The sequence below is a fragment of the Orycteropus afer genome, unplaced genomic scaffold (assembly GCF_000298275.1).
Source record: "Orycteropus afer afer isolate SDZICR_OR568_19922 unplaced genomic scaffold, OryAfe1.0 scaffold00206, whole genome shotgun sequence".
Taxonomy (NCBI): domain Eukaryota; kingdom Metazoa; phylum Chordata; class Mammalia; order Tubulidentata; family Orycteropodidae; genus Orycteropus; species Orycteropus afer.
Window position 1 is genome coordinate 919,608 of NW_006921793.1, and position 17,328 is coordinate 936,935.

The 17,328-nt window shown below is 39.2% G+C and overlaps 1 protein-coding gene across 1 annotated transcript in view; it reads left to right on the plus strand.

The window, feature by feature from the left end:
* Window positions 1-17,328, plus strand: part of TMTC4 (transmembrane O-mannosyltransferase targeting cadherins 4) — a 120,634-nt gene that overhangs the window by 23,134 nt on the left and 80,172 nt on the right. Inside the window, exon 4 of the mRNA XM_007948147.2 lies at window positions 13,579-13,666. Within this exon, the coding sequence (XP_007946338.1) occupies window positions 13,579-13,666 (88 nt within the window). The remainder of the gene's footprint in view (window positions 1-13,578; window positions 13,667-17,328) is intronic.

Sequence of the window (17,328 nt, forward strand, 5' to 3'; positions counted from 1 at the left end):
AACAAAAAAAGAAAGACTAGTTAATACTACTACTATTATTAAAATTCATGCAATAACCACTAAAGCCAAAGATGAAGAAATTAAAGATTTTTGCCAACTTTTGCAGTCTGAAATTGACCAAATTACTTGATAATTTGGTATTGACGTATTGATAATTACTTGTGTTTGGAATGCAAAAGTTGAGCACAAAAAAGAAGCATTGGTAGTTGAAAAATATGGCCTTGGTGATAGAAATGATGCTGGAGATCACATAATGGAATTCTGCAAGGCCAATGGCTTATTCATTGCAAATACCTTTTTCAACAACATAAACAGCTACTATACATGTGGACTTCACCAAATGAAATACACAGGAATCAAACAGACTATATCTCTGGAAAGAGGTGATGGAGAAGCTCAATATCATCAGTCAGAACAAGGCCAGGAGCTGACCGTGGAACAGACCATCCATTATTGATATGCAAGTTCAAGCTGAAGCTAAGGACAATTAAAACAAGTCCACGAGAATCAAAATACAACCTTGATTATACCCCATCTGAATTTAGAGACCATCTGAAGAACAGATTTGATGAATTGCACACCAGTGACCAAAGACTAGATGAGTTGTGGTATGCCTTAATTTAAGAACATCATACATGAAGAAAGTTAAAGGTCATTAAAAAGACTAGAAAGGAAGAAAAGACCAAAATGGATGTCAGAAGAGACTCTGAAACTTGCTCTTGAATGGAGAGTAGCTAAAGCAGATGGAAGAAATGATTAAATAAAAAAGCTGAACAGAAGATTTCAAAGGGCAGCTCAAGAAGGTAAACTAAAGTATTATGATAAAATGTACAAAGACTTGGAATTATAAAACCAAAAGAAGAACACACAGAGTATTTCTGAAGCTGAAGAACTGAGGAAAAAATTCAAGCCTTGAGTTGCAATATTGAATGTTTATATGGGCAAAATATTGAACGATGCAGGAAGCATCAAAAGAAGTTGGAAGACATACACAGAGTCACTGTACCAAAAAGAATTCATCAGCGTTCAACGATTTCAGGAGGTAGCATATGATTGAGAACCAGTGGTTTTGAAGGAAGAAATCCAAGCTGCTCTGAAGGAATTGGCAAAAACAAGGCTCCAGGAATTGACGACATATCCATTGAGAAGTTTTAACTAGTGGATGCAGTACTAGAGTGGTTCACTTGCTTATGCCAAGAAATTTGGAAGACAGCTACTGGGCCAAATGAGTGGAAGATATCAATATTTATGCCCATTCCAAAAAAGGGTGATCCAATAGACTGTGGAAATTATCAAACAATATCATTGTGGTAGTTATGTTTTTGTGTCAACTTGGCTGGGCCTGGTTGAGTTGCTGGGCAGCTGGTGGTAGTTATTCCCCATGATGAGACTGGCAATCAACTCCATGTTGGGATGACCACAAGCAGCTGAGTAGCTGCCTTTGGGGTATGGTCTGCTTCCTGTATATAAGGAGAAGCCTTGGGAATGGTCTCTAGCCTATGACATCCTTGGACCCTGCATGTAGCCGTGTCGTTGCTCAGCAGCCTGCTATGCTCTGCCGACCTTGGGACTTACAATGGACTTAAGTTAATGGCCTGCCATGTGGTTTGGTAACATCGGGACTGTGCCTTTTGACTTGTCAACCTTGGGGCTTCTCAGCCTCAGCAGCCAGTGGCTGTCTGAGTGAAGAAATGCCTCTAGCTCCAGTGGGCCAGGAGCAGGAAGCACAGCTGGACCCCAAGGTTGAGGGGCTTTCACCCAGCCCCTAGAGCCTGGCACTTTAAACTTGGACTTAAAGGCTCCAAACTGTAAGAAAAAACTCCTGTTTGTTAAGGCTATCCCATTTGTGTTATATTTTTTTGTCAGAGCAGCACTAGGTAACCAGAACAATAATTAATATCACATGCAAGTAAAATGTTGCTGAGATAATTCAAGAACAGTTGCAGCATTACATCAACAGGGAACTGCCAGAAATTCAAGGCAGATTCAGAAGAGGGCGTAGACTGAGGGATATCATTGCTGATGCCAGATGATCTTGGATGAAAGCAGAGAATAACAGAAAGATACTTTACCTGTGTTTCATTAACTATGCAAAGGCATTCAACTGTGTGGATCATAACATATTGTGGATAACATTGAAAAGAATGGGAATTTCAGAACACTTAATTGTGCTCATGAGGAACTTGTACATAGACCAAAAAGGCAGTTAGTTGTTTGAACAGTACAATGGGATAGTGAATGGTTTAAAATCAGGAAAGGTATGCATCAGAGTTGTACCCATTCACCATATTTATTCAATCTGTGTGCTGAACAATAATCCAAGAAGATGGACTATATGAAGAACTCTGCATCAGGATTGGAGGAAGACTTATTAACAACGTGCAGTATGCAGATGACACAACCTTGCTTTCTGACAATGAAGAGGACTTGAACTATTTACTGATGAAGATTAAAGACTGCAGCCTTCAGTTTGGATTACACTTCAATATAAAGAAAACAAAAATTCTCACAACTGGACCTGTAAGAAACATCATGATAAATGGCAAAAAGATTGAATTTGTCAAGGATTTCTTCTTACTTGGAGTCACAATCAATGCACATGGAAGCAGCAATCAAGAAACGAAACAACATATTGCACTGGGTAAATCTGCTACAAGAGACTTCTTTAAAATGTTAAAGAGCAAAGCTGTTACTTTGAAGGCTAAGATGAGCCTGACCCAAGCCATGCTATTCTCAGTCACTTCATATGCATGTAAAAGCTGGACAATTAATAAGGAAGACCACAGAAAAATTGATGCATTTGAATTGTGGTATTGGTGAAGAATACTGAAAATACCATGGACTGACAGAAGAAGGAACAGATCTATCTTGAAAGGCAGCTAGAATACTGATCTTTGAGAAAGGGCTGAACCTCATTAAATGTGGAAGTGGTGGTCTCTTTAATAAATGATGCTAACAAAACTAGATACCTAATTACAGAAAAATGAAAAAGGATCCAGTCTCACACCATAAAGAAAATGAATTCAAGTTGGATGAAAGACCTGCATATAAGACCTAAAACTATAAAGACCACCAAAGAAAAAATAGGGACAAACTTAGAGGCCTTACCACGTGGCATAAATACACTATCAAACATAACTAAAAATGCACAAACACTGAAAGGCAAAATAGATGACTGAGACCTCCTAAAAATTAGACATCTAAGGATATTGAAATATTTCACTAAAAGAGTAAAAAGAGAACTCACAGGCTTGGAAAACGTTTTTGGCAATGACACATTGGACAAGGAGCTAATCTCTAAAATTTATAGATAATTTCCAACAATTAACAACAAAAAGATAAATAATCCAGTTGAAAAATGGCTAGAGGATATGAACAGATACTTTTCGGAAGAAGATATTCAGGCATCTCACAAACACATGAAAAAATGCTTGCAATCATTAATCATTAGAGAAATACAAATCAACACAACAATGAGGTATCATCTCACTCCAATACTAATAGCAGTGTTCAAAAAAGCAGAAAACAGCAAATGCTGGCAATGATGTGGAGAGACTAGAGCCCTCAAACATTGTTGGTGGGACTGTAAAATGGTGCAACCACTGTGGAAAATGGTATGGTATCTCCTTGAAAAGCTGGAAATAGAAATAGCATATGATCCAGCATGTGATCTAGGTATAGAGAGTACAGACATAAGAGCTGTGACACGAACAGATATATGCACACTCAGGTTCATCGCAGTACTATTCTTGATGACAAATAGGAACAACTTAAATGTTCATCATTGGATGAATGGTTAAACAAACTATGGTCCATACACACATGGGAATACTACACATTAAATAACAATAATGAGTCTGTGAAACATCACAAAATATGGATGAACCTAGAGGACTTTATACTAAGTGAAAGTAATCAATCTCAAAAGGACAAATATTATATGAGACCACTGTTGTAAAAAGTCAAGAATAGGGTTTTCACACAGAAGGAAATAATCTGATGGATATCAGCAGTGGGAGAGGAAAGGAGGGCAAAGCAAACCACTAACTAGAGTAGACAGATATTAGCTTGGGTGAATAGGATGGCAATTAAAAAAAAAAAAAAGTTTCAAGCACCAAGAAGTATAATTGCATGTGCTTACATACACATACACAACAAATAAATGCAACCTGGGAACACATTAACCCCAAAATTCTATGTTCCATATATTTAAAAGGAAGCCGAGGGAAATCTAGCTACAAGAGAGAAAGGAATGTTTGGAAATCTCTTCCTCTTACCCCCTACTCCCATCCATCAAAGCAATTCAAACCCAAATTACAAGAAATATTTTAGGTAATTAAAAATTAGCATTCCTAAAACAAAGATCTTCTGTATGTTTACCTTTCATTGTTCTGGCAAATAATATACAATTTTCTCTTATCTACAGCCCTTGTTATCTCCCCCTGACATTTAATCCAGCTTTAAAAATGCACCAAAGTCCATTCCTGTTCAGAACTCTCAGCAAAATAGGGATAGAAGGGAAATTCCTCAACATAATAAAAGGCATATATGCAAAACCAATGGCCAGCATCATTATTAATGGAGAAAAACTCAAGGCATTCCCCTTACAAACAGGAACCAGACAGGGATGCCCTTTATCACCACTTCTATTTAACATTATATTGGAAGTCCTGGCCAGGGCAATAAGGCAAAAAAGAGGAATAAAAGGTGTCCAAATCTGCAAAGAAGAAGTAAAACTATCTCTATTTGTGCATGAATGATCCTGTACATAGAAAACCCAAGGGATTCAAAAAAAAAAAAAAAACCTGCTGGAAGTAATAGAGAGGTTCAGTAAAGTGGCAGGGTACAAGGTCAACCTACAAAAATCAGTTGGATTCCTCTACACCAACAAAGAGTCCTCTGATAAAGAAATAAGGGAAATAATACCATTTACAGTAGGTATTAAAAAGATAAAATATCTAGGAATAAACCTTACCAGAGACATAAAAGACCTATAAAAAATAACTATAAAACACTACTACAAAGGACAAACAAGGGCACTACATAAATGGAAGAACCTACCTTGTTCATAGATAGGTAGACTGAATATGGTGAAAATGTAAATACTACCTAAAGCAATCTACACATTTAACGCAATCCCAATTCAGATACCACCAAAATTTTTAAGGACATGGAAAAACCAATTACTAACTTCATATGGAAAGGAAAGAGACCTCGAAGAAGCAGAGCACTTCTGAAGAACAACAAGAAAGTAGGAGGTCTCACACTCCCAGATCTTAAAACCTACTATACAGCCACAGTAGTCAAAACAGCATGATATTGGTACAATGACAGACAGATAGAACAGTGGAACAGAATCAAAAGTCCAGATATAGACCAATCCATCTATGGACAACTGATCTATAACAAAGGTCCAAAACCCATTAAATGGGAAGAGACAGCCTCTTTAACAAATGGTGCTGGCAAAACTGGATATCCACCTGCAGAAAAATGAAATAAGACCCATACCTCACACCATACACAAAAACAAACTCAACCTGGATCAAAGACTTAAATGTAAAACCCAAAACTATAAAATTCATCAAAGATAAAATAGGGGCAAATCTGGGGGCCCTAATTTATGGCATAAACAGACTATCAAGGATAACCCAGAATGCACAGGAGGTAGAAGAGAAGCTAGAAGACTGGGACCTTTTAAAAATTAAATTCTTATGCACATCGAAACACTTTGTCAAAAGGGTAAAAAGAGAACCTACAGATTGGGATAAAATATTTGCCTGTGACATATCTGATAAAGGACTTATCTCTAAAATCTATAGAAAACTTCAACACCTCAACACCAAAAAGACAAATAACCCAATTCACAAATGGGCAAAAGACTTGAACAGACACTTCATCAAAGATGATATACTAATGACCAACAAACACATGAGAAATTTCTCACAATCATTAGTCATTAGAGAGATGCAAATCAAAACAACAATGAGATATCATCTCACCCCAGCAATAATAGCAAAGTTCAACAGGTCAGAAAGTAATAAATGCTGACAAGGTTGCAGAGAGACAGGAACTCTTGTGCACTGCTGGTGGGATTGTAAAATGGTACAACCATTGTGGCATATGGTATGACATTTTCTTAAAAAACTGAAAATTGAAATACCATATGACCTAGCAATTCCGTTACTAGGAATGTATCCTAAAGAGGTGAGAGACAGTGCACAAACATACGTACACCTATGTTCATTGCAGCACAATTCCCTATAGCAAAGAGATGGAAACAACCTAAATGCCCATCAACAGGTGAGTGGATAACCAAATTATGGTATATTCACACAATGGAATACTATGCCACGTTAAAGAACAATGAGAGATACATGAATCATGTCACAATGTGGATGAGCCTGGAGGACACTATGCTGAGTGAAATAAGTCAATCACAGAAGGACAAAAACTGTATTAGCCCATTACTGTAAAAAGACAAAGAACAGTTTGCTTGCAAAAGGGGACTCACTTTGTAAGTTACCAGGGTTGGGAGGGAAGGGGAGGGAATAATTCCAGGCTAGTTGGGGCCCATACACTGATGTGGGTAAGGGGAGGGATAGAGAAAGAGTCTGTAACCACCATGATAACATTAGGAAAAGGAAGGACACTGAATTGTGCACATAGGAGTTAGATGACAGATGCTGATACCAACCAGTGTGCCCACAATACTGTATTACCATTAACACCAAACACCAAGCTACAGGTAACACATAAACACATGAGAGGATCAGATCATATGGGGGTCAGTGAACAGGAGTATACTCTAGACCAAGGATAGATTCAGCACAGGCTAATCTTGCACATTTACCAGTGATACAAAATACCTGCAATCCTTACAGAAACAATAGAAGACAGACATAGAGTAATCCCTCACAGACACCCAAACACTATGGGAAAGAGATCCAATGGTTCTGCTATCTCAGGACCATAGTACTGGGGGACACCAGACTCAGTTGGCACACATAATACATAAAAGCCTTGTTCCTCATCCTACATTGATGAGTAGTGACTGGGGTCTTAAAAGCTTTCAAGTAGCCATCTAAGATGCAGCTAATGGTCTCCTATCAGCCTTAGGACACAGCGGTCCTTGAGACCAGAAGAACTAGAGGGTGCCTGGCTACCAATGCTAACCACTCAGGAGATGATCAGATCTGGAGATCCTGGATAAAGTGGGAGGAAAAACATGGAACAAAATCCAAAAACTCAATAATGACCAGAATTACTGGTCAGATGGAGTTTGGTGAGACCTACAATACTATGGCCCTGGAATACATTCTGGGTCTGGAATAAAACTCACTCCCAGGGGCTGGCTCTCAGCCCAAAAGTTAACAAGATGTACTTGCAGACCACTCAACCCTGGGTGATACACCCACGTACTCTATGGAAACACATCCCTTGGAGCAATCAACCATGGGGCACCAGAGGGGCAACATTCACACGAGGCAATGCAGGACAAACAGGAGTGCATAACTATGAGGGGCACAGGGAGAGGTTACTGGACAGGGAGCAGAGGAGACTGGGTTAGGGTTGGGTATGGTAAATGGGGAGTGAACCTAAATGGACATGTAACATTGAATGTAAAACAAACCCTTAAAATAAAATTAAAAAAAAAACGCACCAGAGTCAGGACCACCCACAGAAACAGCAGGGGTGAGAGCTCCTCAAAGGTTTCCTGGCTGTTCAATTAGATAGCCTTGGTTCTGGGCTGTCTGTTGGGTCTGTACCTTGAGTAACAGCCCTCCAGCATGCATTGCCAGACTGAACATTGATCTGTTCTGGGGTGAAGAGAATAGGCACTTGTAAATGGGAAAGTAGCGGCAGAGGGAATCGACGGGATGGCAATGAGTTTGTGCTTTCTGCTTGTTTGTTTTAGTGACTGCATAGACTCATCTAGGTTTTAGTAACGTAAACTTTATGTTTAACCAAAAAAAAAAACCCAAACTTACTGCCATCTAACTGATTCTGCCTCATAGCAACTCTTCCTTGGATTTCCGAGGTGGTATCTCTACGGAAGTAGATTGCCCAGTCTTTCTTCTGAGGAGTGGCTGGTGGGTTTGAACCGCTAGCCTTCTGGCTAACAGTCAGATGCCTTAGGCATTATGCCACCAGAGCTCCTAAACTTTATATTTAGTAACATTTAACTATATATTAGCACTTGTGTTTTGTGTTCTTACAACTCCTCAATATGAACACTGAAAATATTTCTGTCCATTGCAAATAAGAACCAAATTTACCATTCTTCTAGGGTTACTAGTAGTCTGGGTTTGCTCATGACTAAGGGGGATAGGAGCTCTGGTAGCATAGTGCCTAAGGCACTTGACTGCTAACCAGAAGGCTGGCGGTTCAAACCCACCAGCCACTTCTCGGAAGGAAGGTTGGGCAATCTATTTCCGTAATGATACTGCCTCGGAAACCCAAGGAGGGGTCACTATGAGTCAGGTCTGACAGCACATAACAACAACAAGGGGTTTCCCAGAATGTGGGACTTTCACTTTGAAAACTGGCACAGTCCTGGGTAAAGTAGACTGAGTTGTTCATCCTACAGTCTTCCAGTCTCCTGGTGTCCTGGTACAGAAATAACTGTGATCGATGTTATTTGCTTCTTACCTGATATGATGTCTCTCTTTAAAATATGCCATCTGAAATCACTCTATGTTATTTGTAGACAGATAAGGCCTGTGTAGACTGGTAACACTACTGGAGGGAGGAGAGACTACTAGAAGTTGTTGTTGTTGTTGTTAGGTGCCGTCGAGTCATCTCTGACTCATAGTGACTCTATACACACCAGAATGAAACACTGCCTGGTCTTGTGCCAGCCTCACGATCCTTGCTATACCTGAGCCCATCACTGCAGCCACTGTGTCTATACATCTCATTGAGGGCCTTCCCCTTCTTCATTGAACCTCCACTTTACCAAGCATGATATCCTTCTCCAGGGAATGGTTCCTTCTGATAGCATAACCAAAGTAGGTGAGACAAAGTCTGACCATTCTCACTTCCAAGGAGTATTCCAGCTGCACTTCTTCCAGGACAGATTTGTTAGTCCTTTTAACAGACCATGGTACTCTTAGCATTCTTCTCCAACACCACAACTCAAAAGCATCAACTCTTCTTTGGTCTTCCTTATTCATTGCCCAGCTCTCATGTGCATAAGAGGAGACTGAAAGCACCATGGCTTGGGTTAGGCATATCTTAATCTTCAAGGAGACATCTTTGCTCTTCAGCACTTAAAAGAGGTCTTTTGCAGCAGATTTGCTCAATGCAATACGTTGTCCAGTGTCTTGACTGCTCCTTCCATTGATGTTGATAGTAGAACCAAGTAATATGAAATCCTTGCCAACTTCAGTCTTTTCTTATCCTAGAAGAAGGGGTTGAATATACCCTTATCTGTTTGTGGTTCAGGGAACTTGTTTTGCCTTCAGGGTAGGGGAGGGAAGTGGGGCTGGCAGAGGAATGAAGAGAACGTGGGGGATTCCCTGATGATACCAGGGCCACTATAGGTTTGACTCTTCTTCTCTCTGAAAATATTGGTGACTGTTTCAAATTGCTTGACTTTGTGTCTAAGAGGGAAACTCAGGCCACGTGAGAGTTCTGCCGTTCCAGTGCACCAAGAATTCAATACTGAAGGAATTGGGGAGGAGTAACATTCCCCCCCTTCTCCTTTCCCCAATATCTTTTTAGTGGCCCCGTACAAATTGTTCCTAGCGTGAAAGTGAAGATGCAGACTGCTTTTTAGATTGAGTGGGAGATCACAATTATTTCTCACCAAAGTCCTCGTGTGTTTCAGGTTATTGGTAAGTAAAAAATAGCTTAAAAAAAAAAACTGTCTGAAAATACGTACTATGCAAATGTAAGTAAAGAAAAATAAAATTGCTCCTTACTCATGTCCATTCCCCAAACAATGATTGAATGCAGTGCCTCTTTAGATAGCCTTTTAAAAATTTTTCTATAAAATCTCTAATTCCTATGCCAAAAGTTCATTGTAACTACCAAGGGCTCTTTAAAGCCCTTGCCATATGTCTTAGTTATCTAGTGCTGCTATTACAGACATACCACAGTGGATGACTTTAATAAACAGAAATTTGTTCTCTCACAGTTTAGAAGGCTAAAAGTCAGAATCCTATTAGGGTGCCAACTCTAGAGGAAGGCTTTCTCTTTCTGTCAACTCTAAGGGAAGGTATTTGTCTCTTTTCAACATCTGTGGGCCTAGCGTTCCTTGGAGACGTCTCCATGTGTTTTGGCAACAATCTTCCCATGTGTCTAGGAGGTTTTCAGCACAGGGACGCCAGCGCCAAAGTATGCACTTCGCACCACTTCTTCCTTGGTGATAGTAAAGTCCCTTCTCTCTGCCTACTTCTCTCACATTTTATCTCTTATGAGAAAAAAGGTGTGACTCAAGCAAGGGTTTGACTTGAGTTAAGGTGGGCCTTGAGTCATACTCTCTTGTAAGTCTTTGACTTAAGACACACCCCACACTGATCCAGCCTCTTTAACATACAGAGTTTAAGATTTATAAAACATCACAAAATGGAGGCTAAGTCATACACAAAATGGAGGACAAGCACACACTTTAGGCATTCCTCATTTTATTGTGTTTCCCAGATACTACATTTTTTTATACATTCAACCTTGTGTCAAGAAAGTCTATAGCTGCCATTTTTCCAACAACATGTCTTCACTTTGTGTCTCTGTGTCATATTTTGGTAGTTCTCACAATATTTTAACATTTTTCATAATACTATTGCACATTTAATAGACTACCATGTAACTGTAAACATAACTTTTATATATACTGGGAAACTGAAAAATTAGTAGTGATAACCCTAACCCAGTCTCCAATATGCAATATTCACTTTATTATGGTGGTCTGGAGCCAAATCCACAGTATCCCCAAGGTATGCCTGTAATGGGAATCATGGCCTAGCCAAATTGACACATATTTGGGGGGGGGGACACAATTCAGTCCATAACCCCATAATTTTTAAAGAATTATTTTTCTTGGTGTTAGACAATACAATGTACATTGTTTAAAGACTTGGGAGTATCTTCACTAATAAACAACATGAAGAATGTCTGCTAAAAATTCACTTTAGTTCTGATTCTTAATTGTGCCATAGCTACCCAGATAATATATGGCTTAGACTGACCCCTATTCCTGATATTTTCCCAGACCACTCCCCTTTTGCCCTGGTTCTGACTCACCCACACCGTCTGATTCCCTTGTTCTAATGACGCCTTTAGACAAAATTCTCTGAATTGGCTTTAATGAGTTTATCTTCTACAAGGTCTTGGAATTATTTTCCATCTTCAGGCATTATAGCTACAGCTTTGAGATGCTCTGCCTTCCCCTCTTGGTCCTGGGGAGAGGACCACAGAGCAGGATGCGTCATCTAGCTCTTCACAGCACTATGGAGACATATGCTGCCACATCCCTATTGAGCCTCTGTGTCCCTTGCCCTTTCCTTTCTGTGCCTCATATTATGGAACCTTTGCATTCAGGAGGGCAACTAACACTGAGGTGGCACCTACTGTGCCAGGCTCTGTTCTGTTTAAATACTAATAATGCCCCTGAGTCAGCTCCAACTCACGGTGACCTTGTATGGGCACAGGGTTTTCAGTGACTGATTTTTCAGAAGTAGATCACCAAACCTTTCTTCTAAAGTGCCTTTGGGTGGACTTGAACCTCCAACTTTTCAGTTAGCAGTCAAGCACGTTAACCATTTGCATGACCCAGGGATTCCCTTTCTCTGTAGCTCTGTGCATCTAATATGTACTGATTTAGTGAGTTGATCTCTCTGAGTGTTCAAGAACTCTTATTACATATAAAAATCATTCATGATGTAATTGTATTGTTTTAATGCTCTCACACCCACAATCTGCTGAACCATGATGTTGTTCTCAGCTTACTTCTCATTAGTTTTTTTTTTGTTGGTGGTGGTAGTGTGACAGTTCCTTTGTCTTAATGATCACATGACACCATGTGGTACATGTTCACCTTCATCAGGATTTTATAGTTAAAAGTGGATAAGATCTCAGCATATATCTAATCAGTGTAAAAGGAAACTGCTCCTGAAAGGCCTATTTTTATGCATTGATTTTACAGACACTCTTGGGATCATAGAAATTATAGCAAAAATGTATGAATTCATCATTTCCAATGAAGATTCTCATGTTCATAAATTCTCTTAGCTCTACTCAAGAAATAGTCCTTTATTCTGTATCTCACATATCATTTATCTATCCTTTGAAGAAAGTGAATTTACCTCACCTACCAGTCATTGAGCTCTGGTAGCATAGTGCCGAAGGCACTTGACTGCTAACCAGAAGGTTGGCGGTTCAAACCCACCAGCCACTCCTCAGAAGAAAGGTTGGTCAATCTATTTCCATAGTGATACTGCCTCGGCAACCCAAGGAGGGGTTGCTATGAGTTGAGGCCAACTCGATGGCACATAACAACAACAATAACACCAGTCATTGAAGTTATACCTAGAGCACACGCACTACCATGAAGTGGGGTCCGACTCATAACGACCCCTCCTTGGATTTCTGAGGTGGTATCACTACGAAAGTAGATTGCTTAACCTTCCTTCCAAGGAGTGGCTGGTGGGTGTGAACCGCCAGCCTTCTGGTTAGCAGTCAAATGCCTTAGGCACTTCTCCACCAGAGTTCCCTAGAGAGTGATAGCAAAATCTTTGAAGTAAGTCACAGTCAGGTGTTAGTAAAGAATTCCAGGTAAACTAGGCCAGTTCTCAAGTGGAATTCTGTGTTTTTCATTGCCATGAAACATTTGGAGAACAATTATTGAGTAATCAGCCTTAAAGAAATAAGCACAAATTTTAGATAGTTTCTTTATCACAAAGGTATAGAAGAGGAGGGCCATCAACAGATGTGGAAAATGGGGGGAAAGAAATAGGAAAATATTATTTGCTAATTCTAGAAATTTTATCCCATTTTCTTACCTGCTAATAACTTTTGAAGCATTCTGCTTTCCAGGTTAACCCGCTTAGTAATCTGTTTTGGTCTAAAGAGAAGAAAAGATGGCAGAGGCAGCTTTGAACGTTGATTCCTGAGTCTTCTTCTGTCTGCCCAATGGCTTTTAACACTGATTTTCCAAGGATCTGCTCTTTTCAGAACCATCTTTATGTCCTTCATCTTTCCAATCAAATTTTATTTTTTAAATATCATGCCCTTTGAGCTTAAAACATTTTCCAATTGAAAATTCACCAGACGGACATCAACGGTTAGGTTTCTGGAGCTCCTGAGTGGAGAACGTTAAGTAACACAGCTTTTGCTGCATGTGTACGGCTCACAGAATACCTGTCAGTAAATTCAAACCCAGCCAGTTTTCTCTTGTAAGCAGTTAAATTGCAGGTTTGTTGAACAGTTATACAGATTATTTTAGTAGGTGACAGAGTCTGCCAAGTTTTTGGTTTTATACTTCTAAGGCTTTCATTTTGTTTTGTTTATGGTATTTTCAAAGCTTACAATGTGTTTAAATATTTTTTATGTAAACCTTTTTCTTCTCCTTCTTTTAAGGTCGCTGGTGTTGTTGGCCGTGCAGACCTCCTGTGTGCCCTGTTCTTTTTGTTGTCTTTCCTTGGCTACTGTAAGGCATTTAGAGAAAGTAAGCATTATGTTTGGCTTCTTAAGTTTGCATCTTCTTCGTGTTTTTGTCCTGTTGAGCGTGTTTTAATAGATGTGAAATTAACCATGTATGTAAGTTTACACAGTATTCACTTTGAGAGCATGTGGGTTGGAAAGTATAAACTGTCTTTAGATACACGTGTTTACTTGATTGCTTTTTAAATAATACAAAAGTCTAACATCAGTGTTCATACAGGAGGGTCCGACTAGGTGGTGAAATGCTATTGCCCTTGGTACTGAAGCAGTTGTGATTGATATTTGCCATATTCATTTACAACAAAATTGTAGGAAAAGAGCTTTTGGTTAGTATTTTTTATTAAAGCCTCTTAGAGAAAAAATAAACAGAAAATTCCTAAAATGTGTAGGCATAGACATGCACGTGGACTATGAGGTTTTCATTTTTTCATTGATACCAGAACTGAGACTCAAGTACCTTTGTCAAGGTCACACAGAAATTTGTGGCAAATTGGATTCACATTCAAGTGTCCAACTCCCTTCAAAACCAACATCAAGTGCATTGACTGTTCTGCTTCCCTGTGCTCCTGGGACCCAATGAGCCAAGCATATCAAAACAATAATTTAAAATAGCCTGGAGGTAATGTCACTGAATTATACACATAGAAGTGGCTGGAATGTCAGATTATTATATATATATATATCTGTGTTAGACTGGGTTCTCTAGAGAAACAAAAACCAGTAAAGCTTATATATATGTATACACAGAGAGGAATTTATCTTAGGAAAAGGGCTCACACACTTATAGAAGCTGGCAAGTCCAAAGTTCCTGGATCAAACGTCAAGTTGGAGGCTTTTCCTGGCTCTTGCAAACACAGCGGCTGAGGAGCTCAAGGCTGGCAGGCAGTACACCGGCAGTTGACTCCAACGAATAATGAATCCAAGATCTCCAGGCCGAATGGTGGACTGTTCACTCATGGACAGTTGTAGGCAGCACAACAGAATCCCGATACACAGAAGAATGTCTCTCTTCCCAGGATGTCCTTGGATATAGTAGAAGCAGACCACATCCCTAGGGAAACTCCCTTCCAACAAATTGGCCACTCAGAACATAATCATCTGATCCCATCATGGGAACAACCACACCACAACAGCTCAAACCACACAGAATTGTGGTCCAGCCAAGTTGACACACAGCTCCAACTATCACAATATCTATATAGATAAATGTTTATAGTGACCCCTCCTTGGGTTTCAGAGATAGTATCTCTATGGAAGTAGATCGCCTAGTCTTCCTTCCAAGGAGTTTGGTGCCTTCCGGTTAGCAGTCAAATGCCTTAGGCACTGTGCCACCAGAGCTCCCATAGAATAAATAGATCCACAATAATAATAATAATAATAATAATAATAATAAATAACCAGGAGGCATATTATATCCATTAATGATTTGTTAAAATTTTAGGTGTGATTATGACATGACACTTATGTTTTAAGAACAGTCCTTTTCTTTTGGAGACACATGCTGAATTGTTTATGGATGCAATGTATGATGTCTGGGATTTGCTTCAAAATAATCTGAGAGCAGGCAGAAATCATGTAGGAGTATAGATGAAATAAGACTGGCCCTGAGTTGGTAATTATTTAAGGCAGATGATGAGGATTTAAAAATTCAGATTGTCACGATCTCTACTTTTGTCTGTGTGTTTTGTTTTTTAAAAAACATAAAAAGTGTTTTTTAAATGATCAGATGAGTCACCAGTTTTAGAATCAGTAGCCTTATAATTTAATTTTTTAATCTTTAGAACATTGTGTTTTTCTAAAACGATGAGAATTATTTATTTTTAAGGGTTTTTTCCCCTCCAGTATTACGTAAAGCAAGTGAATAATTATTTAATAATTTTAGTTATGGAATTTGGAGGGAAATTTTAAAACCAACATGTAATAATATAATATAGAAGTTAAGCATTCAAAACTTAAAATATTAGAATAGGCACCTGCAATAAATTATAAAATATTTGATACAAAAGATTATAGATGATATATAAGCAATAAATCATACAATAATGTGCACGCTTGTGAACACATCTCCAATTCTTATTAAAAAGTTATCTTTTCTAGAATAAGAATAATTTAAAGATTCTTGATTCCTACCCACTCCCCCACCTGCCCGTCATATCTGAGCCATTGCCCACATGGCACATCCCTAAAGCCCATGGTTTTGCCTCTTTCTCCCTTATGTCTTAAGTTTGGGAGACAACCATTTAAAAGGCCAAAACAGCATCCCTTCTCTTTTTTCTTCATCCTTATAACTCCCTTGTACTGTCACTCTAAAAATTAATGTTGATAAAAATACCTTACTATTTGCTCTGAAAATTTCTGAAGAGTTTTTGTCAAGGCATTGTTCACAAAAACACACACACACACTCAATCAGTGCATGTGAAATGTTTTACTTACATAGAGAAGACATAGTGTGAGATCAGCTTCACTAGTGGGCACCAGTTTCCCATGGCCAGCAGGCTCATCTAGTGTATAGCCCATGCAGGGTAGATGTTCTATGTTCCCTCCTCTTGTGCTGTAGTACAGAGACCCTGTTCCCTCCCCACCGGGAACAGATACAAAAGTAAGTTGGCAAGGTGCCTTATGGTATCTGTGTAGGTATAAGAGAAAGTTATTGTGTGCCCAAAATGGAGGCAGTTTTATCTAATAAGGACAAGGAACTGGGAAAGAGAAGGCAACCTAATTCCCAGCCTCCTGCAGGATCACAAACGGAAACTTGTACACCAGTGTTTATCACAGCACTATTCACATACCCAATCAAAATGCCTAACAACAGATGAATAGATAAATGAAATGTTTTACATACACACAATGGAATGTTACTCAGCCTTTTAGAGGAGTAAATTCTTGATTCATGCTACTAGCTAGATAAACTTGTGTGCTAAATGAAATAAGTCAATCATAAAAAGACAAATAGTGTATGATCTCACTTGTATGAGATAGTCAAATGTATCCATGGGAGGCACAAATGGTTAATCACTCAACTATTAGCCAAAAGGTTGGTGGTTCAAACCCAGCAGAAATACCTCAGAAGACAAGCCTGGAAATTTGCTTCCGAAAGGTCACAGCTTTGAAACCCCTATGGAGAAGCTTTCCTCTGTATGCATGAGATCACCATGAGTTGGAATTGGCTCCACAGCAACTAAACAACAACATAGAGATCAAAATTTATTAGTGGCTACAAGGAGTAGGAGGGCGGAAAAGGCAGAATCATTGCTTAGGGGATACTGAGTTTCTGTTAACGGTTCTGGAATAATTTGGAAAATGATAGTGGTGATAGTTGCATAGTATGATGAATGTAATCAAGGTAAATGCTGAATTTCCATACTGATTAAGCAATTCAAAAATTGTTGAATTAGCAGATATTTTGTTATATGTTTTTACTACACACAAAGCATGCATTGTTGTTGTTGTTGTTACGTGCCGTTGAGTCGGACCCAACTCATAGTGACCCCTCCTTGGGTTTCCGAGGTGGTATCACTACGGAAGTAGATTGCCCAACCTTCCTTCCGAGGAGTGGCTGGTGGATTTGAACTGCCAGCCTTCTGGTTAGTAGCCAAATGCCTTAGGCATTATGCTACCAGAGCTCCTTTTCTTGCACCAAAGTAAGGCTAAGTAAGAATTTTATG